The 24,010-nt window shown below is 45.1% G+C and overlaps 1 protein-coding gene across 2 annotated transcripts; it reads left to right on the top strand.

Moving 5' to 3' along the window:
* Window positions 1-2,418: 2,418 nt before the first annotated feature.
* Window positions 2,419-24,010, top strand: LOC135401469 (calmodulin). 2 transcript variants are annotated; one of them, XM_064633892.1, is made up of 5 exons: window positions 2,419-2,448; window positions 20,176-20,206; window positions 20,828-20,971; window positions 22,182-22,424; window positions 23,083-24,010. In XM_064633892.1, the coding sequence occupies exons 1-5, from the start codon at window positions 2,434-2,436 to the stop codon at window positions 23,109-23,111; spliced, it is 462 nt and encodes a 153-aa protein (XP_064489962.1). In that variant the 5' UTR covers window positions 2,419-2,433; the 3' UTR covers window positions 23,112-24,010. The 2 variants fall into 2 exon arrangements, with proteins under 2 accessions (XP_064489962.1, XP_064489963.1); XM_064633893.1 differs by lacking the exon at window positions 2,419-2,448 and adding an exon at window positions 18,142-18,305.

The raw sequence follows: 24,010 nt of genomic DNA, 5'->3' as shown, positions 1-24,010 counted from the left end.
AGACGTGCACTTACGGTTTCAAACCAGTCAGGGACAGAACAATATCATTGCGAATGATGCTCAGTGATGCTCAATGATGCTCAGTGTTATGTGGTGAAGCTCTGTTTTAACATTCCACCGAGCATCATTGGCCCACGTGACACGCTGAACGCCAATCACTGCACAAAATGATACCGTTTTCACTTCTGATTTGAGGGTAGCGCGGTGGGGGAATATGTGCGCATAATGTAGTCACAAATCAATCAATCACACATCAGTATCTACAAAGCGTCCATGCACTTCCTTTCTTTTTTTTTTTTTTTGCTGTTCGATTTTGGCCGAGTATGGTAGCAATGTGGTGAAGGCAAACATAGCTTCCAACGCCGTGTGCCATCGAAGCACGTTAAGAGGGCTATGCACTCTACACTCTTAAAAATGAACTTCACCGCATAGCACGCACATCGTTCTCTCACCTGATTTGTTGAAAACGGAAGGCGTACGCCTTTTTGTGACACTTATGTGTAAATGTTAATTGTCACAAAAAGGTGTAGGCCCCGCGCTTTCCACTAATCAAGAGTGATAGCGGTATCACTCTGTACAATGGTTGGCCTTCAGCGTGCACTCTAAAAACACAGCTTCACCGCATAGCACGCTGTGCGCCAACCATATTGCCGCGAATGATAGAATTATCGCTTTTGATTCGAGGAGAGAGGGGGGAGTACGCCTTCTTGTGGCAATTTGGATTGCCAATAATATTGGTAATCGACACAAAAAAAGGCGTACGCCTCCCTCGAATCAAAAGCGATAACCGTATCGTTCGCGGCAGTGATTGGTGAACTACGTGCTATGCGGGGAAGTTCTGTTTTTAGAGTGTGCTATGTGGAGAAGCTTTGTTTTTAAGACCGTACCAAGCTAGCCCGGTAGGTCTGATCCGATCCGATAGGTCCGTATCTTCACCACACATAGCACGCTGCTAGCCAACCATCATCCCCAATGACAACGTTCTCGCTCCTGATTTGTTGATAGCGGGAGGCGGATCCATTATGTACGGCATCATGGCTACAAAACAGGCTCCACCTCCCGTTTTCAACAAATCAGGGAGAGAACGTTGTCGTTCGGGATGATGGTTGACTAGGAGCGTGCCATGTCGTGAAGTTCATTTTTAAGAGTGTAGAGCAGAACGGTATGTGTACCTCCGCGTTGGCGTCTGATTGGGTGCTACAATTTTTCAGATGGCGTAACAATGGATAGAGGTGTCTGGATGGCGGTGCGTCTACTCGCCCGTATCAGAAAAAAAAGTGCGTTTTTGTATTAACGCTGCACACGTTATGAAGGAGAAGTACTGAACAATAAATTGTAAATAGAATTACGAAGCGTACACTCTTAAAAATGAACTTCACCGCATAGCACGCTCCTAGCCAACCATCATCTCAAATGATATCGTTATCTGCCCTGATTTGTTGAAAACGGGAGGCGTGCGCCTTTTTTGTGACACTTATGCTGTTCATAATTGTCACAAAAAAGGCGTACGCCTCCCGTTTTCAACAAGTCAGGGCAGATAACGATATCATTTGAGATGATGGTTGGCTAGGAGCGTGCTATGCGGTGAAGTTCATTTTTAAGAGTGTACACTCTTAAAAATGAACTTCACCACAGAGCTCACGCCTAGCCAACCATCATCTCGAATGATATCTTTATCTGCTCCCGATTTGTTGAAAACGGGAGGCGTAAGCCTTTTTGTGACACATATGCTGTTCATAATTGCCACAGAAAAGGCGTACGCCTCCCGTTTTCAACAAATCAGAGCAGATAACGATATCATTCGAGATGACGGTTGGCTAGGAGCGTGCTATGCTGTGAAGCTCATTTCTAACAGTGTAGAAGAACAATATTACATCTATTACACCCCTAACTAAATATACATGCAGATAGGAGTTCTTACCTCCTTTAAAGAACGTCAAGTGATCGCAATTATCCGCAGTCCTGTACGTCCTGCGGCACGTGCAACGTGTCGCCGCACAAACATACGCTGACTCACCCTACGTATAAATCCTACTCCCGATTATTATTCTTCACTATCGTTACCTCTGCTACTGTGTCCCAAAGGTGGCCTTCAGCCAAGAAGGGCCAGGCCGTATCTGTCAGATACTCAACACTGAAGCATCCGCATCCAAAGGCGCGCGCGCGCGCGGAGGGGCGCATCAGAAGAGGTGCATTAAATGAGCACCTGTAAATTATAGCCAGGTGGAGGCCAGATGGTGCATGCCAAGAATTCGGGACGGAAGTACCGCTGGCGGTTTCGTTGTGCGACACATCCGACTGGATATACAGACCTGGGGCCCTGCACAAGGGTGACGCAGCAGGCAAGCCAAATTCGTACGCTGGGTTGGATGCTCAGGTTCAAGAGGTGGCAGCGGAGCTCAGCGACTGAGGGAAGCAAAAGTTGGCGGAGCAATGGGAGTCGCAGATGTGAGTAGCAGGGAATATTTTTAATTTTTTTTTAAATGATATGTTGTACAAGTTGCCTCGTATCATTGGTGGAGATCGTGGCATGAGGATCGCTTCGTATAATAATCGGCAGACATAGTGGCGCTGCAGCGAGAGCATTTTCTCACTTCCATCTTGTACAGTCCACTTTTCCTTCGTTTAAATTATTTTACTTTATTGATTGATTTCGCGAGGATTCCAATAATTTCCTACTTCTTAACCTCTTGCAGTTCTAGGGTGAACTGTTATTTACGATAGTGAGACTTAACGAAAGGTTAGTTTTATAGAACGGGGTATAGAAATACAAGCTTGTTTACAGAAGCATGCGTCCGAGCAAATATAATGTATAAGCATGTTTCCAGGTTTCAACCTTTGCAGAAAAGCGCCGACAAACATGCGCGAAATATGTATTTTACTCGATATTGGATAAGTTAAAAATCACTACAATTTAAAAAAAAAACTGATAAAAATGCGTGTCTTCGTTGCCGCAAAGTATTATGCGATAACAGATATGTCGTCGTGATGTGAACCTACATATCATTATAGCTAGCACGACGCAAAAAAAGAAAAAAAGAAAGGAAAAACGCCACGAGTTCAATAATACAACTTTCTATGAGAAACAATCGACGTTTAGACCGTCCTTACCGCATATACAGGCTTTACGTTTCTAGCAAAGATAAACACTGTCACCGCAAAAATGCACCACACGCAACCACTTTCATATTTGAGTAACTCTTCAAATCATGCTCTCCGCTGAATCTAGACGGGAGCAAGCATCGCAGCACCCTACATTTTCTCTAATACCAGCAAAGTTATTGGGGTACCCCATACGAAATGAAGCACTCTCGAAAGAGAGAAACCTATATACAGAGCCCGTTACGTAATTAGAGGCTTCGCACGACGCTTTTCTTCTTGGTAAAAGATCGATTGCTGTATAGAACACCGCAGGCCGTCCATGTATGGTACGTGAGTTGGGCTTCCCCGCAGTGCGGGCTGTGCTGCGGGAAGCATGCTTTACAGGCGCCGCCGCCGGTTAAAGGTGGTGTCCGGATAAAAAAAACGCAGTTGAACTGAAGGTGCGATCGGAATACTGGGTGCCTGAAATACACGTAACCGGAATATTTCGTTTTGAAAGAGTCGGAAACGTTAGAAAATGGATTTAATCGGATTTTGCAGCCGGCTGCGCGCTCCCGGCTGCATTCAGGCAACAGTGTGCAGACCGAGGTCACTGGAGTCGGTTATGAAGGCAGACTGTCCGTCTCTAAAATGCGGTCTTCCGACTCGCGATCTTTTGCCGAACAGTTGCTAGAAACATCTGCGTTCATGCTTTCGGTGGTATCGGATCGCAACCAGCCTGGTGACGCCGTCAGCTGAGCGATTGGGAATCTCGCCTTCAATGGCCAATTACGTCACCGGAAGATCTTCCGAAGCAGGGAAAGACCGTTTCAACCGGAATCTGGCAAATGGTTTCGAATACGATGTTTTTAATGTTTTATGAAAAAACACCAACGAATATTGTAATTTGAGTCACTTTTTTTGTGTTTCTTCTTGGAAGGCATCTTCAAGTGGACATATCACATTAAATTTAGAATTCCGGATTCTTCGCGGACACCACCTCCTTCTCCCTCACTCATCCCTTCTTCTAACATTCCCGTTTCTCCTTCCATTCGCTGACGTCACATGATAAACACCTTCACTGACGTCACAGCAAGTGACGTTGGAAGAAATAAAACTCCATGGGGGCAAGAAAACAGTACGATAAATCCAGGGCTGATATGACACATACATGCACGCTATCCAAGTGCACGTATCCCTCGGCTTCTTCGCGTAATAATTTGCGCTTTAATTCTGCCTCGTATTTCCATCCTTCCTTCATCATCTTCATGTAATGTTCCAAGTGGAAAGGGGTAGGGTACCGCACCACCGCGGTGAGACACCCCATCTCATCGTCATCATCTATTGTTGTTGTTCTTCTTCTTCTTCGCATATTGGATTAAAAATGCTGAAGTGTACAACTTGTTGGTACGTTTCATTTTCAGAACGAGAGTTGCCACTTTTTTTCTCTCGCACATTCGTGGGCAAGGGAGGAAACGCATTTCTAGCGGAGTGACAAAAAATGACCTCCAAATCAGCTTTTATTTCCGGGGCCATTTCGTCCCGCTCTATTGGCTTTCTCTGAAAACTGCAACGGCATCAGCGCCCCAAAAAAGGAGCCGATGTTATCACTGCGCCGTACTTCTATCTTTCGTAATGAAATAGTTAATTAGTCAGAATTAATTGGGACAACGCCCCAGGGGGTTGCTGGTGCTGTTATAAGGTGGCTCGCTTGTCCCAGAATATATCGTCGTATACTGTATAATTAAAAAAATACGTTTCCTTATTTTAAAAAAATAAAAAATATGTCCATATAGGTATAGCGCGCACGCTCTGCATATTATATTACTTGCGCCAGTGAAGATAATAAATTGCTTTCATTCATGATCTTTTGCTTTTGTGCTTTTGTTCTTCAGTAGCTCGTCTCATCATTGTTTCTCCGCAGACCCAAAAGGCAGGGGGGGAGGGATATACGTTTATTTCGGAAAGGTCGGCCTGACCGAAGGTCGGCTTGCTATTCCTAAATCAAAAGCAGGCAGTCAACTAGTGTGCGCCATGTATTGATCTCTCCGGGAACACCTGTAGCTTACCCTGTACCGGCTTCTGAACGCGGCTTATATGCGTGCAAGCGGGTGTCAACTAGGGTGTGAATAATGAAACGGAAACAACCGCGTGGACATGCATCTCATAAAGTAGTAAAGTAGTAGTAAAGTAGTAGTAGTAGTAGTAGTAGTAGTAGTAGTAGTAGTAATCAATTCTTGCGTAGAAAGTAAATAGGAACTCGGAGTTTAAGTCTAAGAGACAGTTTATTCCGCGTGATGATGACTGAAATTGGATTCGAAGTGTATCGCATGCAGATTATGCCAAACTTTTGAACTACATGTTGAACTCCATCATCATCTCTGTTCATCTCTGTTCATCATCTCCCATCTGCTTGTACTTTCCGTGTGCCAACGTACTGGGGAAGCCAGTTCGACTTTGTCGAAACTCACATCCCCATTTTTTTCTTTTTCACATCACCATCACCACACCATCCCATCATCATAATCACCATGTCACACAGACGATGTCCGAGCCTCGCGCTTTGTCTTACCGGGTTTTTCAACACCTTGGCCATGGCCAAGGCTCGGACATCTCCACGGACTTCTCGGACTTCTCGGACGGCTCCAAAGCTGCTCGTTCATTGAGAGTAAATGCTTTCGTTTTACTTGATACACTTGTAGCAATAGAATGAATAACATCGTAAAAAGACGGGAGGACGAAGTGATAAAGATGGGAAACAAAAGCAGGACACGAAACACACGAATACATGAAACACAAGTGCGTACCTCAATAGACATGCCAGATGTCAGATCGGTCAGCGGAAGGCGCTAACCAGAGCAGTGTCCACGGAAAGTGCGCAAAAAAATAAGCAATTCTCACGCTCTCAAAAAATAAATCAGTAAAATGGGGCGTATTTACAGCTTCTACTCCCCTAGATTTCAATTACTCCCTATTTAGTCCCCTTACCCCGAAATTTATTCGCCAGTTCTGCAAATAGCCCCTAAATAAATCTCCATGCATTTACTCCTCATAAATCGCATAAATCTCGCATAAATCTCCATGCATTTAATCCTCACTCTAAAAACAGAACTTCACCACATAGCACGGCGAAGACCAACCACTGCACCGAATGATACCTTTATCACCCCCAATTTGTGGAAAGCGCGGGGCGTACGCCCTTTTGGAACTACATAAGTGTTCCAAGAAAGGCATTACGCCTCCCGTTTTGAACCAATCAGGGGGCAGAACGATGTCATTCTGGATTATGATTGGCTAAGAGCGTGCTATGTGGTGAAGCTCTGTTTTTAGAGTGCTGAAAGGAACGAATGGTTTTGACAACGCATCTAGTCCCCAAAAGGACTGAAATTACTCCTCTCTCTTTCTCTCTCTCTCTTGGAGTGGCAGACATACTGTTAAAACAGAACTTCACCACATCACATGCTGAAGGTCAACCGTTGCAAACAATGATACCTTTATCACTCCTTATTTGTCTACTGCGCGAGGCGTACGCCTGTTTGTGACAATTACCATATCTGCATAAGTGTCACAGTGTGTGTGTGTGTGTGTGCGTGTGTGTGTGTGGGGGGGGGGTAATGTCTTCATCGGCTCGCCGTTGTTGGTCACACAGAAGTGGGCATCGTCACGATTATAGCAAAAAAAAAAAAAAAACGGATGGAGTATGAAGGGGTGGAGGTGCGTAGAGGGTGCGTGAGTCCGTCGGGGAGTGCAAAGGGCTAGAGGGGTTGTTGGGCAACATCCGCCTGCTGCAGAAAGAGAGCAAGGTTTCTTGCTTTAGCGGAACGTTCGGCATAAGTGTCACAAAAGGTATACGTCTCTCGTCGTCAACAAATCAGAGGAAAGAACGATTAAAAAAAAGAGAGAGAAGAAGATTAAGAAGGTAGAAGAAGAAAAAACAAAAAACTGAACTTCACGGCATAACACACGAGGAACGATATCGTTCTCTTTCTGCTAAAAATTAAAGGCGTACGCCTTTTTGTGGCAAATTAGATTTTAATTGTCACAAAAAGGCGTACACGTTCCGCTCTCTCCTCAAATCAGAAGCGTTAATTGTCAATTGGTTGTTAATTGTATCATTCCGCGCAGTGGTTGGCTTGGGCCGTGTTTTACGGTCCTGTTCTCTTTTTTGGACTGTATGTACGCCTTTTTGCACGAACGTATATCGCATATGACACCGTTCCAATTCCAAACGACAACACGCATTCACTTGACGACGACGAGCGATCGTCATCCTGTTCGTCATCTGGGAAGCTCCCTTGACCACGTTGCTTCTGTTCGAAGGTGAGCAACTCTTTTATGTGGCCCCAGACGAGAATAGAAGGAATACGACACTTCCGCAAGTTTGCCGCGCGCTTTGTCTCACCGCAGCCAAGGTCAATGGCGATTAAATGAATAAAAACCGGACGCGAATATTTTACTACCTCTTCGCTCTCGCGTATCCGGATATTGCTCATCGCTTCTTATTCCGCGTTTTCATTCATTCCGTAAATTTATGACTAATATCCTAGTCAGACGGCAAACCTAAGGCCGCAAGCGGAACGGCGCGGTTACTTCATCTGTTGTCCAACCATTATTTCGAATGACATCGTTCTCTGCCCTGATTTGTTGAAAATGGGAGGCGTACACCTTTTTTTGTGTGTGTCAATTATACAGTGCATAATTTCCACAAAAAAGGCGTAACTAGTTCCAATGTACACGCTTAAAAATGAACTTCACGCGTAGCACGCTCCTTGCCAACCATCATCTCGAATGATACCGTTTGCCCTGATTTCTTGAAAACGGGAGGCGTACGCCTCCCGTTTTCAACAAACCAGGCCAGGTAACGATATCATTCGAGATGATGGTTGACTGAGAGCGTGCTATGCGGCGAAGTTCAGTTTTAAGATTGTACTGCTGGAAGCGTGCTATGCGGCGAAGTTCTGTTTTAAGAGTGTGGCTTTGTGTTTGCCATGTCAGCTTAGAAATTGCCATTGCTTCCGACTAACCGATTGATAGCTTATATGGCTGTTTTAGTGCGGCATAAACTGTACATCTCCAAGACATCACAAGAAGAAAAGAGCCCGCTTTTGAAACACGTTTTGTTGTATAGTAATACCTGCCAGCCGCGCGCATATCTGCGTTTCCGAAAGGTGCTTCCGTACAAGCGGAGCATATCCATACAACGGTTCATCACCTTTGCGCGCAAGCCACAATGCACAGGAAGCGACAGCATCCCGCCCACGTCATTGCGGAGGAAGTCACCTCGGGTAAATATGCGAGGCCTTCATGCGTGGTCCCATCGTGATACGATATTGAGGAGGCATTTCAAATACGTATACGTTGGGAGAAACTACACTTGGGAGCACCAACGGTACCACATAAGACGCGGAAGTAGGGATGCGCCAACCGGATCCGCGAATCCGAGGCCCAGTGCACACAACGGTGAATCGAATCTTTCGAATCGTACGTTCGTTTCTTTTCTCTCTCTCTCTCTCTCTCTTTCTCTCAAAAATTGGTGCCTCCGGAGTCGGCCGAAAGCCTGAGTGACCGGTGGCGCCCCGAAGCGCGTCAAAACCACAACACCGATAATTTACTTCCGATAATTACAAGTACAAAAGTAACACGGTTTTGCTGTGATTCCTTAACTTCGTTTTATGGAAGGAATGCAGACTCCAGAGTTTATGTATTTCCTGTCGTCGATGAACAACACGTTAAATAAATTACATTTAAGAAGAAATATATGTGCATATGTTTGCTCTTTGAAAGTGAGATATTATTTAATTCGTTTTTCATTAAACAAAGATATCAAATTCTGCTTGAAAACACCTTTCCGTAGAAGAGTTTTTCCGTGGCTTTTAAACTCTTTTTTGAAGAAAGGATTCGAAAGATTCGAGATTCGTTAAGATTCGTGGATTCGCAGAACCTTCCTTGGATTCGGATACGGATTCGGATACGGATTTGGATCCGGAAAATTCTGGATTCGTCCCATCTCTAGAGGGAAGGCAGAATCTGGAGGACGATGTCTTCAGCATCGACAGGCAGCCTTGGCCAATCTGTACAGCAGACATTTCGGTATAGGTCCTGAGACATCGTATACTCTTGCACGGTGGCAGTTATGCATGCGTTGATGTCGGTTTGAAAACATCAGAGCTAGTTGACGGGGGTGCCACGATTTTGGACCATGACTTACCACTTGCTGACGAGGACATCGGACATTGTTAGGACTTGCGGTATTGTTTGTGCAGGGTATATGACACCGCGTTTCCTTCTTTCATGATGTTCCCTTCTTTTTAATTTCAGGAATAGGTATTTATAAGTTCATAATGACTGATAGGACCTTCATGGAAAAGGACTGAAACAGAAAGAATCCCAAGCAAACCCAAAGTACTTGCAGAGAAAACTAAGGAAAACGAGTTTCAGGTTCATGACAACGTTGTTTTGCATTACTCACTACACATACTGGTTACTTACTGATTACGCTACTGATTGTGAAAACACAACGGCAAAATGATCAGCAAGAAGCAAACCATTTGACGAGCAGCCAACGCGTATACGTGCTTCAGAACCAAACAACCAAAGTACGAGCCGGAAGTCCTGATCAGGAAGTTCTTCCGGCGTAGCCGGCTGCTCTGATAGCGTATAGTGACGTCACTCATGCTAACGCTTACAATCATTGACACGTGTCTGGGAAACAGATGGCAGGTGTGCTGTCTTTTTGTGACAGGCACAGCTCATGCATTGCATATTGCTGCATACCAACCATATACTTCGAGACACGCAAGGAATACCATTAGTATTCTTCTTCTTTTTTTTTTCTTTTTCAAGCATACACATGTTCACAAAACGCTCACGAGAGTTCGCTTTGGAGCATGGGGAAACGATGCCAGTCAGTTGACGCTTGGAAGATGTTCCAGGTTGTGCAGGGATTTTCCCAGAACCTTGTCGAATCCCTTCAAAGATGCTACCCTACAACACCTCCAGAATCTTCTGTTATAAACCCATCTCATTTGAATACGCACCTCAGTGGCCCAGCGTATCGGACCTCCCTGCGGAATATCGAGAACTCAAGTGCTACACATTATCGTTCCAATAGGTACCGAAGTCCTAATTTACGTACATTTTAAACTGTGTACTTTGTAGACTACTTTCCCACCTATGTAGTACTCAAGCATCAGAGAAGAAATGCAAAGACAAAAAAAAAATCAGAAAACGGAATATGGAAAATCAGGTTTCTGGATACCATATGGGACATCGATCCTTATTGTCATTCCCCACATCACCACCAGCAATTGGGTAGAGTATCGCCCCCTGGCGACGAAACTCCCCATTCATCATCTCGCAATAAAGTTGTTGTTGTTGTTGTTGTTGTTCAGAAAATGCCAATTAATAACTTTGTGTTCGCAAAGTTTTCCGTTTTTTTTTTTTGTAACAAGGAAATATACGCTGCTGTTGGCATGCTCGAAATTACTTTACGAGTTCCTCAAGTACTTTGTACTTTAGGTTATCCGCACTATATGCTGCTAATTTGTGATACAAGTACTTCTCCTCATCACATCGTCATTCATGTAATATAGTATTGTCGTTGTTTTTGTTGTGCTACAAGTGCTTTGTGCTTTAAGTACAATTCGAGCTACTTTTCCCTTCTTTAATATGGTGAACCAGACATGACAGCGCAGACATATCAGACAACGCGTCTAATCAAGTTGGGTCGCTGGAAAATCAGCCGCAAGAGCCCGTCACACATTTCCAAGTTAGCAACCTTTCTGTGCCAACGTAAGTGAATGGATCACGAATAACGATTGCTTTAACGACGTACAACCCGTTCTGGAACCTAAGGCGTGTGTACGTCGCCCTGGCTTGTGTCAAGCGGAACGACAATGATGAACGACACTGCATGCTTTGAAGATCAGCAAACGATGCGAAGGTCTCTCAGTGTGGTGTATCAGCTCTGACGTCTTGTGACAATTACGGAGCTGTTTCGTTAAGACGCAGAGAGAGATTGGGCATCCTTCTTCGCACTCCCCGAGAACATCAGCCTGTGTGCCAAAGAAACCGTGGAAGATGAAAAAGAAAAGAAACATAGCGTTCTTTTTTTGGCAAGGGCCCCATAACGCGGTAAGCCGAATGATGGCTCCTTACGACGAATGCTTCATCCGTTTGGAAGTGGCTTGAAAATTGGACTCTTTCTATGACGTCAGCTTTTTGTAAAGACGCAGACGAACGTCAAAGACAAGAAAATGTGATGAGTTAAAAGACTCCCGTCTTTTAACTCATCACCTTTTCTTCGACGCTTCGATGCTTCGAGGGAAGAGTTGCGCTTCAGAAAATATCGTCTACACTCTAAAAACAGAACTTCTCCGCTTAGCACACTGTGCGCCAACGAGTGCCACGAATGATAAGGCTATCGCTTGTGATTGGAAGACAGAGGGAGGCGTACGCCTTTTTGTGACAATTTTCATATATCCAAATTGCCACAAAAAGGCGTACGCCCCCCTCTCTCTTCGAATCACAAGCGATAACCCTATCATTCGTGGCAACGGTAGGTGTACAGTGTGCTATGCGGTGAAGTTCTGTTTTTAGAGTGTATCCATGCGCAAAACCATTACTATCATGGACGTGTGGTGGGTTGAGTCAACACCACCTACACTCTTAAAAATGAACTTCACCGCATAGCACGCTCCCAGCCAACCATCATCTCGAATAATATCGTTATCTACCCTGATTTGTTGAAAACGGGAGGCGTACGCCTTTTTTGTGACAATTATGAACAGCATAAGTGTCACAAAATAGGCCCCGCTCCACGTTTTCGACAAATCAGGCACGAGAATGTTGTCATTCGGAATGATGGTTGGCTAGGAGCGTGCTATGTGGCGAAACTCATTTTTAAGAGTGTAGGTGGTGTTGGTTGAGCAAGGGAATCGTCCATATCCGGTGACGTATACATACGTAATCAAGAAACAGGTGGTTGTCCCAAAAAGCCACTGTTTTCAGTACCAAAGGGCGGACGAAAAACAAAGCAGGCGGATATGACCAATAGCCAAGGCTGGCCTTGTGGTCAACCGAGTTCAATTAACAAATGCAAACATTTCGCCGAATAACTATACATTAACTATATTTGTTCAATAAGGTTGTCCTTTAATTTACGCTAAGATACTTATCAGGCTGCATTCCGTGCTCTTACGCGTATCATACTTGACAGCGGCCTCCACAAGTGTCACTAATCAGGATCTAGTGCTTCAACAGATATTTTCTTATCGTCCCGTCTTGGACCGTTACGTGACAAGGAAGTGTTCTTTATCGGCTGTACTACTCGGCGCCAAAGAATGCGCACTCCGTTAACGGTGACTGATAGACGTGAAGGTGTTCTGCATGCCGGCAATGACTCCCGTTGTTGAACTTTGCTCCTGAAGTGACGTATGCTGGAATGCAACTGACGGACATAAACCGGCGCTGTGATTCAGAAACGTGAGGTACAACGCCGAAGACCGGACTGTTCGTAAAGAATGGAGACGGTATTCGAGCGACGGAGTCTTCCGAGTAGCACGACACCTGTTGTAACACAATAGAAGTCGACGTATATTCTGAGAAGACATAAGAGCTACAGTCACAGAGGTGTACCTCCGCCAGTGGATAATGTAGTGCGCACATGCAGAGTGGGGAAGCTCGAAGCATGAGTGCGCAGTATACATCTTGACCCGAAAGCGTCATGCGCCGAGGGTGGAGCAGTTACACCTTTTAGGAGGTAATAGTTGTCGCAGATGTTGTGCCTCAAAGGTTGCAAAGTTCTACACTCTTAAAAATGAACTTCACCGCATAGCACGCTCCTAGCCAACCATATAATCTCGAATGATGTCGTTATCTTCCCTGATTTGTTGAAAACGGGAGGCGTACGCCTTTTTTGTGACACTTATACTGTTCATAATTGTCACAAAAAAAAGCGTACGCCTACCGTGTTCAACAAATCAGGGAAGATAACGATATCATTCGAGATTATGGTTGGCTAGGAGCGTGCTATGCGGTGAAGTTCATTTTTAAGAGTGTACCTGTTACCTACGAATGATAGGGTTACCGCTTCTGATTCGGTGAGCGAGGGAGGCGTACGCCTTTTTGTAACAATTTGGATATATGATAATTGCTTTTACCACCCTTTTACACCCTTTATCAGACGCTATGTTGACCTAGGTGGTAACTATAGAAGTTACCACCATTTCACACCTTTTTTTTTTTTTTTCTTAGAGTGTATACGCCAATCACAGACGTCTCTAGATTTGTGGGCGGTGTTGACCTGTAGGACTTAACTTTTCCAGAGGTATAGATACAATGAACTTTCCCTTCTTGGGTTCACATTCCATCCAAACTAGCATCCTCGTCGCCATTGTGTAGTGCAGCCGCATTCCCAGCGAAATAAGAATACATAACCACCACGGTAATTCTTGTCCAAGCTCATTCTCCGTCCTCCTCTCTTTCACTCCGTTCTATTTCACCCATGCGTAAAACAGAACTCCTTTGCCGCTTAACTCGAGAGAGTTTATTCGTCGCACAACACCGCTGGAACCTCTTCCTCAGACATCGTAACAGCGATCTTAACGCGATTTACGATCGCTACGGTTTGCAAGTATCTGGACACCAGGCTCTGATCTAGGGGGGTTTCGGATGTCCCGACCCTCCTCTATTGGTGTCGTCACATAATGCTCCAGTTGACTCTGCATATGCTGTCCAAAACCGGACCCCCACCCCCCACCCCCCCACCCACCCAGCAGAAAAATCCTTGATCTGCCCTTGCTGGCCACATCATTACACGCATGGCTCAACACATATTCCAACCACAGGCAGGGAACAAAATCTCCTTAAACATTTGAACCACGTTGGTAGTCTCTCTTGTGATTCTGGAAAGCACTCAATATCTCAGCCCGATACTATAGCTTCCTTTTCTTTTGTGTGTCACGTATACAATCTCCTGATGGCTGCTTCCTTTCACAGCTGCCTGCAGTGCCTTGACCGGCCTGCTCGTTGAGCAGAACCACTCGCATGAGTTACTTTTAAACTCACATTCCACAACAAAGTGCTGTCTCAGATGCTCGGTTCTAAAAAAAGGGGAAAAAGAAGCTGGTTGATTGCACCGGAAGTGAGCTCAATTAGTTACTTTTACAGCGCGAGGACACTGTGACAATCACCGCGTATTAGCGCATTTGGAGGTGACTTTGGGCTTGTTGATAATGGTCCATAATTAGATGTCGTGAAAACATTCGGTGCGGCCTTTCAAATCAGGACTATAGACGCAGTAAAAAACACACACACACACAACGCATAGCTTTGCAGTGCTGCGTCTCGTGTGCATCCTTGTGCCTAGTCCTTATACCAGATAAATGTGAGAGACATTTATTTGCATGGATGTGAACCTGAATTGCAAGTTTAACAGCAAAGCGAGTAATATAAAATCTGCACCGCAAATAACTAAAACTCATCTTCCCTGCAGGCATCTCCGCCAGTGAGGTAGCGCGGGAGATGTCACGTGCTTGCGACTACCAATAGGCATGGTCGTATTGCTCTGGCTCGTTTGACGTCAGGGCTTGTTAGGACGTGTGCAGTACACTCTTAAAAACGAACTTCGCCTCATAGCACGCTCCTAGCCAACCATGATACCAAACGACGCCTTTTTTGTACCGCTTATGTAGTATACGTAATTGGTACAAAAAAGGCGTACGCCTCCCGTTTTCAACAAATCAGGGCAGATAACGATATCATTCGAGATGATGGTTGCCTAGGAGCGTGCTATGTGGTGAAGTTCATTTCTAAGAGTGTAGGACACGTAAAAAAGTGGCTACTTTTTCTTCTGGCGTGCAATCCGCGCACCAGGTACTGAACCACATGCAAGTGCATAACGTGTGTCATATCATGTACGGGGTGTTTCGCGTAGCCTGATAAAAAATCGTATTAAAAACTCTACTTGCCTGAACATTACGGGGTTAGCGCTCTTTATCTCGGAGGAGATTTTGCCATTCCTTCCGAGCACTTTTATTAAAATAATTCGCGAGAAATTGAATTTTCCCAATTGATATTTCAAATTTGCTAAGTCAACCGGCGGTAAACGCACATCAGATTTACCCCATTGCATCGCCAAATACATTCTCTACTACTTTGGTAATAGCTGAAAGAAAAAAGAAAATATTGCAGAAACCGTCGTTTCGAGGCGCGCAATTTGTCGGCCGAGCTCTGTTCTCCGTCAAGATATGCGGCGAAAGAAAAACGCCCCTTCCTGTTTCCCTCTCGCTGTTATTTCAGACAACTTTGCGTTGTAACCATACGGTCGTTATCAGTGGAAGCTTGGAAAACGAAAAGTGAAAGAGCAGGTACATGTAAAGTCACTGGATTGGGGAAAGGAGCGCTATGCTTTCCCTTTCCCGCCTCGACCCTGGAACAACAATGGCGGCTGCTGCATGTGTTGGTATGCTACGGCCGCCATTGTTGTTCCAAGGTCGTGGCGGCAAAGGCCAAAGGATGGCGGTACTTTCCCAATCCAGTGACTTTAGGTACATGGCCCCCTCGCGTCGCTTCTTTCGGACGGTTTTCGCGTTTTTCCCCCCCCCCGGCTATTACCATAGTGGTAGTGAATTTTTGTGAGTTTTAAAAAAATATTATTATTATTCTTTGTATAATCTATTGTTTATAATAAGGATGTTGTATGTAATGTGGTGGTTTGTGTGTAATGTAATGTTTAAACGTAAACGCGTGTCACGTCTGTGACTTTTTTATTGTTAGTAATTCATTTGAATAATATTCGCTGTTATTAACACGACTCTGTGAAATGCATTTATTATTCTTTGTTATCATTGTTGCGAGGAGCCTTCAACCGGGATCTCTTCCCTCTGGCTCCTTCTGATGTTTATTATATTAGCACCAACAACCTGAATAAACTTGAATATGAACGTATTTTGCAATAAAGTGGGGTAAATCCGGCATGCGCTTTCTGTGTCTGTCAAAAAATAAAATAAAATGAAAAGAAAAAGAGGTTGACTTTGCAAATTTCGAAGTTCAATTGGAAAAATTATTTTTTTTCGCGAATTAAATTTGATAAAAGGGCTCAGAAGTCGTGGCAAAATCTCCCCCGAAATAAACAGCGTTGACCCCATAATATTCATAAGAAGTAGATTTTTCAATACGATAAAAAAAAAAAATCACGTTAGGTGAAACGCCCCGTATATCAACGTGTCACAGCCCGTTCAAACGATAACGTGAAGGTCGTCCACATAATGTTTCGATGCTGGACGAGCTCGTCCCACCGAGGCCGGTCAATAAAAACCAATAAACGAAGCTCCCGGCTGTTACACCTACAGCAAATACGCGAAGAGAGAAGAACAAGCAGATCGCCATGTTCACCTGTGGTCGATCTACACATACACCTCTTGCAAAGAAGAAGATTAGCACACCCAATCAGACCGAACGGCTAACTGCACCGGCGGCGCGGAGACATCGATCACACCATACGTAACTGCCCGTGAGGTACATGTTTGATCTTCAGGTACACGCTGCATCCTTGCCACGCACCGCGCCGTCCGCGGAATGATTGTCCGAGAAATCGAACACCGTTTGTAGAAGGAGCCGACTATTCTTAGAAGGCGACATACCCGTGTTTCCCTTTGCTCGGCTAATTAGATTCCAGATAATTTAATTAACGCACGGGCAAAATTGTCTATACTGGACGGTACTGCGCTCACAGCCCTTCTGTAAGGCCCTAAAATCCTTTCCGCAAACATCGAGGACTTGAGTGTCAGGCTACGTGACTGAAATTTGTCAGCATCCAATCAAAATACGACGTTCTTCGCGGTCCAGAAACTTAATATTTAGCCGTTCGTTGACACATGGTAACTCATGGTACCGTGGCACAAAACCACAAATCTTCCAGTCAGAAGGTCAGGGTAACATCTGCAAGAGTGTGATCGATGTTAAGTTAATGTGACGGCACATTAATAAAATGCAAGAATTGTCTTCCTAACATGCTTTTGTAGAACGCCTTGTACAAAGTCCTGTAGTAAAGTCCTAATGTATATAGATGATGCATCCTTTGCGAAATTGCAGTTGGAGTGAAGCAGAAGCATGGCAAGCTACCCTGATGTGGCATCTGTTATTGCGAAACTGCATAATCCAATATTCAGTATACTGTTAGAAAGGGACAATGAGCTAATTCTTTCCAAGTCGACCATTAACTCGCTAATAGTCACGTTATCATTATGTAGTCATATTGAAAGTAGGACATGTTGAATAACAATATATTGGATTGGCAATGGAGCAACGGTACCGATGTGACTGTTGTGACAGTATACATGACGAAGATAGTGCAATTGAAGGTGGAAGGCAATTTGATATGGATGCTTCTATACAGGAGATAACACCTAAAAGATGTGTCGCCGCAACCAGAAAACACACTTGCAAGAATAACTAAAAAGAAAAGTAAATACACGCACAGCTTACAAAATGTTCGAACGCATTTTAATTACCATGCAGTAAAGTAGAAAAAAAAAAGAACGTGCAATAACAGCTGCAAGAAATGTAACTTCCGAAGTTGTGGCGCAGTCAACTGAAACACCAATCCGGATGCATAGAAGATGACGCAGAATCCTCCGGCATCCGCAGGCGCACCAGCGCGCGACACCACGCACATGTACAGATTGCAATTCCGTACACTCGATTCAAACAAACTTCTTCGATGAAGAAACAATGTGAAAAAATGTTGCAGAGTTTTGATACTGAACGGAGCCCAAATTCCTACACTCTCACCAGCCGGACCAAACACACGCCAAATGAACCCCGCAACTCGCCGCCGCGTCGACGCATTGCAGGTGAACGCCGACCAATCAACGAACACACAGCATCCTCTAGTGAGCGCTGTCAAGCAGACAGGCAGATGTTGTCAAGCCATCTTACGCGGAAGCAAGTAGTGCCAACCTTAGATTTTGTTACAAGCCAAGTCTTGTTTAATTATAAGCGGCTATAAAACCTGCTGGTACATTTCCGCTTGTGAGGATTTCGTTCATCGTTGTTGCGCTCGCGAGACTCTGTGCTGCAGAAAGATTTCTTCGTGTAGGAATACATCAGAAACGAGAGCCGCTTGTAGGCGCTGGATTTTAGTTTTAGTGATTGCCGCTCTCGGGAAACGGTCGTGGGATATTGCTCGACTTTGAGGTGCGAATCTTGGTCCATCCGCAATGGTACGTTTTCTTCATCTCCTTTTACTATTTTAAGACGTTATTCACACCTATATCTGCACTACAGGGCAGGTATTTTGTCGTCTGAGGAAGTATTTGCGGCGTTGAAAAATTCCAAACTGCCGCTTCGTACCGCAGCTGACAGCGGAAGCATAAACTACCGTTCCTCCCTATTTCGGCGATTGACAGGGAGGATATGAGCTACAGGACGTCGTGCAGTGATCTACTTTTGCAATATCAATTGCAGCGTTGACAACCGTGGAATTTATCTCGGTGGACACCAATATTAGGCCTACTGTTGCAAGTTTGTGCGGTCTCCACTGTTTGCCTGCAGGCATTCTTCGTAAAACTCACAAAAATCATTTGTTGGTCTGAGCTTAATCGCTGGGAAGGAAGGGGCTAAGTTATCCACGCTCACGTCTGTACATCATCGCATAGCCTGATACTGCTGCACAGCTAGCATTGTAGTTGAATGACAACAGGTACACGTACATATACAATTGCCGATCTGATACAACTGCGGATGGCGTAGCTATTGCAGCCACGGATGCTACACGAAGCAGAACACATACACAACAAATGCTCGGAGATTGCACCTCCGTTGCGTCCACGGACAGAGCCTACGCATTATGGGGCGTTGACTGTCCTCAAGACGTCGATCGCAGAGTATTTATTCACCCTTCCTCGTGCCTCGGCCAGTATTATAATTTATGCCAGAATGTAATTATCACACGGCAGCATACAAGCCAAGAATGAAACTCCGGCGAATGTTACCTCTAAAGGCGCTGCGGCGCTTTTTGTTGCTGCCGGTAGGGTCATTCTAATTTTAACTATTGTTCCACAAACGCAAACTGTGTGTCGGTCCCTTTTACGCATCGTGTCCCTTTATCTTGTTACAATTCGTAGGTAATTTCTTTGTTTACGGAGCATGAGATACACAGGACAGTTTGCAAGCCGGTTCACCACGGTATCTCCCCCGCGGGCGAACGGAATGTTATGTGGTTGATGCGGATCGCCGCTTGAGGGCGTCGGGAGAATATCTCTTAGCTTGTGCATTTCACCTTCCGGGATCAAAGAAATCACTTGTGGTCTAAAACGTGTGGAGTGAAACAAGATGTTCGTATCAGTAAATGCGGCGCGTCAGGTTTCGTTTGCATGCCGCGTACCAGGTGTTGCGGTGACAATTACTTCGTCGCGTATATACCTGAATAAGAGTAGAAATAGTAGCGTGGAGCTGAGATGTACGAATTTACGCTTGGCCGAACGAGTTGTTAAACACGTATTCGTGAACTGATTCTGCTTGATAACAGGCAGATTTCTTTTCAGTGCACGAAAAGTGCACTTTCTGATGTTTAAGCATGGAAAGCGCGCTTATTTTGCACAGTAACTTGCTTAGCTCCGCCCCCTTTTATCCATAGAGTCGTGCACAATCGTACAGTGGCCAAATATACGTTCCAAGTTTTCAATATTTCTTGCGGGGTCTCCTACCTCTCTCTCCTCACCCAGCCTTTCTTTTCATGAACTCCCTTCTCAACCCTTGTAGCATACAGCAAGATGTGATGTCCACATGCACCTATAAGCACTGCACTGATGACTACATAAACAAGCAGTGCATGTAACTGTCGAAGAGGAGACTTGCATCGATGTAGTGTGTGGAAGTACAGTTTGTGCAGCTGGATTATTTTTTTTCAAAGTGAAAAATAAAAATTTAATGCAGCTCAGATCCCCCAATCTGCCCACGTGCATTTTAGTCATACATTGTAGAGATATTGAGCCAAATTCACTGTTTGTTCTCATGCCTGATGTAAAGGTGTGCCTGTCTTCACCTTTGGTATCAACATTAAGTTGTACAAATTTTTTTTTTGCTTTTCAGGCTGATCAACTGACAGAAGAACAGATTGCAGGTAACACACATTCTGCAATTGTCATTTGTGCAAGCCTTCGGTGTGAAACTAGTATAGCTGCACTCGATGGCTTATATTATATACAGGGGTGTACACAGCCTGAATTTAGGTCTGGAACGTGTCTCTTGTCAGGGGGGTAGCAAAAGTACCGGTGAATACTCAAAAGTGGGATATTTTCATTACTTGGAAAAACGGTATTTTCCGCAATCAAAATCCATTCCAACTACAATGCAAAAAACCTATAAAAAAAAAACTGCCTTAAAGAGTGAGTAGCAGATGCCCTTCCTTTTCAAGAAAAAGAGGGGAGGGGTCAATGCCCCTGCTGCCTGGGCTCAAAGGGGGTAGCCACTCTCCTTGCCCCCACCTTCCGACACCCCTGGTTATATCATTAATGTTCGGGCGCAATGAGGGTGAGTTACGTGTGTGCTAGAGTGCTTGAGGACACAATTAGTATAATTATATGTAAAATATAGGGGATGTAAGAAATCCGAGTACTTGTAAAAAAAAAGTGAGGCAGAATGTAGTAACATGTATTTTTTCAGTTGACGGAGTATTGTAGCCATTCCTAGCAAATTTTTACAGTGAATTGGGAAGTGAACTGTGGACTTGTGAACCTTTCAGAGTTCAAAGAGGCATTCTCCCTGTTCGACAAGGACGGTGATGGCACAATCACAACAAAGGAGTTGGGTACCGTCATGAGGTCTCTGGGTCAAAACCCAACAGAAGCAGAACTTCAAGACATGATCAACGAAGTTGATGCAGATGGTGAGTATATTTACGCGTATTTTGTGCACAGTTTGCGCTCGCCACACTGTAGAGGGAGAATTCGTTTTTGAACATGAACTGTAGCGGCAAATATGAGATGGGGCGTTTCTTTGCTACCTCCACAAGTGTCAAGATTGTTCCTGCATCGATACAAGCTCACCATGACCACAAGCTTTGCTATTGGGCATGTTATTGTCATGTTCCCATGCAGCACAACATCTTGGCCCAATATTGGCAATGCCGGCCCACTATCGGACCACTGTTGGCAATGCCGGCCCACTATCGGACCACTGTTGGCAATGCCGGCCCACTATCGGAACACTGTTGGCAATGCCGGCCCACTATCGGAACACTGTTGGCAATGCCGGCCCGCTATCGGACCACTGTTGGCAATGCCGGCCCGCTATCGGACCACTGTTGGCAATGCCGGCCCACTATCGGACCACTGTTGGCAATGCCGGCCCACTATCGGACCACTGTTGGCAATGCCGGCCCACTATCGGACCACTGTTGGCAATGCCGGCCCACTATCGGACCACTGTTGGCAATGACGGCCCACTATCGGACCACTGTTGGCAATGACGGCCCACTATCGGACCACTGTTGGCAATGACGGCCCACTATAGGACCACTGTTGGCAATGCCGGCCCACTATTGGACCACTGTTGGCAATGCCGGCCCACTATTGGACCACTGTTGGCAATGCCGGCCCACTATTGGACCACTGTTGGCAATGCCGGCCCACTATTGGACCACTGTTGGCAATGCCGGCCCACTATTGGACCACTGTTGGCAATGCCGGCCCACTATTGGACCACTGTTGGCAATGCCGGCCCACTATCGGACCACTGTTGGCAATGCCGGCACAATATTGGGCCAACATGTTGTGCTGCTTGGGTTTGTAATGCTTTATGAGAACGCTATTCGTAAGACCCGTAATATTTAAGCTGACAACAAATTTTGCAAAATATGAACTTAAATAAGAATGGAATGTGCATTCTGGCTACCCTTACAAAAGGTATGGTTGCTTTAGTGGAAGGGAAAAGGCACTGGTTTTTCTTTTTTTTTTTTTTCCGGTGCGTGCAGTACACTCCACATTAGTGGCCCCCTATATCAGTATATAGAAGCTTTCTAATCACCGATGTTTTTCTATGTTGTGCCCAGTGCCCGCTGTTGTTCCGTTGCGCGGATTACAGCTTTTGTGTTCCAGGTAACGGCACAATTGACTTCCCCGAGTTCTTGACAATGATGGCGAGGAAGATGAAGGACACAGACAGTGAGGAAGAGATTCGGGAAGCGTTCCGGGTGTTTGACAAGGACGGCAACGGGTTCATCAGCGCCGCCGAGCTGCGTCACGTCATGACAAACCTGGGCGAGAAGCTCACAGACGAGGAGGTAGACGAGATGATCCGCGAAGCAGATATCGACGGTGATGGCCAAGTCAATTATGAAGGTAACGTTGGAGGGGTCCCGTCACTTGTTTGGAGGGTGTTGGACGTAGAAAGTTGTTTTTATGCCTGACATTGGAGCTCTTTTCTTTCTCAAACTCCTTCTGTGGCTCATGCTAGTCTGTCCATAGAAGCAGGTAGCTGGAACAATCAGCATTAAAAAAAAACAAGAATGCACTGTCCTGTTGCTTACTAGTTACGCAACTGTAAATGTACTGATAGAACAGTTTGGAAGCAAGCGAGCTGGTGATATAGACCCATACTGAAGAACCCAGAGACGACGGACACGGAAAAAAAAGGGGGGAAACACAACAAAGTCTAAAACACAGCTGAAAGTTTAATACAAGACTCGGACATCTCAAGTGGGAGAGGAAGAAGTGTCCCTCGTCTGGAGGTTCTTCAGTATGGAACTGTAAATGTGACGACTGCTTTCGAAAAATGCCCACGTATAGATGTGAGCAATGGGTGTAACCTGTGCAGACTTTCACAAATGGCTATCCCAGCTTCACTGCTGAAAATTGCTTGGTGCGTGATTTCAGTCTCGTTTAGCATGTATATGTTGCGCAGTGGCTTTTTGGTAGCGGGTTGTCATTTGTCAGCCAGGTATCCGCTACTTTGCAGGTCTTGCGTTGTCATTAACTCACTTTCTCATTTCTCTTTCAGAGTTTGTAACAATGATGACATCGAAGTGAACAGGGAATGCTGGCCCTGCTGTAATTAAAGAAATATACAAATTTGTTTACTTTAAAAAACTCCCCCTTCCCACCCCTCTTGCTTTGACATTTTAAAAGTTTGGTGTCATTGCCTAGCTTACCCACATCTGCCCTCGATGCTTTTTTTTTTTTTTTCTTCGAAATTGTTGGTGTTTTTGCCTCTGTAAAAAGAGTTTTTTGTGCCTGGCAAGTTGGAAGGAATTGCAGCATTAAGGAGTGGGATTTTGTACCATACCTGTTTATGCGGCGAGCGGATTTGTCATTCATATGTAGACATACAAATATACATAACTATATACATATACAGAACTACTTTCCCTCGCAAACAAGACTTCATCCTTTCCCTGGCATTTGTGTCGGTCTCAATCCAAACCCGGTCTCTGCCCCTTCCCTCTTAGAATCGTCTCTTGGCTCGTGCTTTTCGTACTTATAGGTTCCCCCCCCCTGCCCCCCCTTACTTGGCGTTTTGAAACTGGACAAAAAATATTACTGGGCTAAGGTTTCTTGTTGCAGTGTTGGTTTTCGGTCGAGCAAGACCTCCTTCTAGGGAGCGGCCCCCCAGAATCTCAGGTGTGAAGGATATTTGGGGGGAAGGGGTTGTGTTTCGCGTTAAATGATCACGAGCGTTGCAAAAGAGTTGACATTCCATGCCTCTGTACAGCTGCAAAGCAAAGTCCTGCGCTGTGAACGGCGATGTACACTAGGTTGTCGGGATGGTGGTGGTAGTGAATTTTTTGTCTTTTGTTCTTTTTTTTTTTTTTGTTTCCAGTGGTGCTCCTCACTCGGTGCACTCTGATGGATGTAAAACACATGGAGTGAACAGTAACGGTGTGTACAAGAGCGGAGAATTTTTAAATAAACGATGCTTCACCTTGGTA

The sequence above is a fragment of the Ornithodoros turicata genome, chromosome 7 (genome assembly GCF_037126465.1).
Source record: "Ornithodoros turicata isolate Travis chromosome 7, ASM3712646v1, whole genome shotgun sequence".
Classification (NCBI taxonomy): domain Eukaryota; kingdom Metazoa; phylum Arthropoda; class Arachnida; order Ixodida; family Argasidae; genus Ornithodoros; species Ornithodoros turicata.
This window is presented reverse-complemented; position numbering and strand designations above follow the sequence as displayed.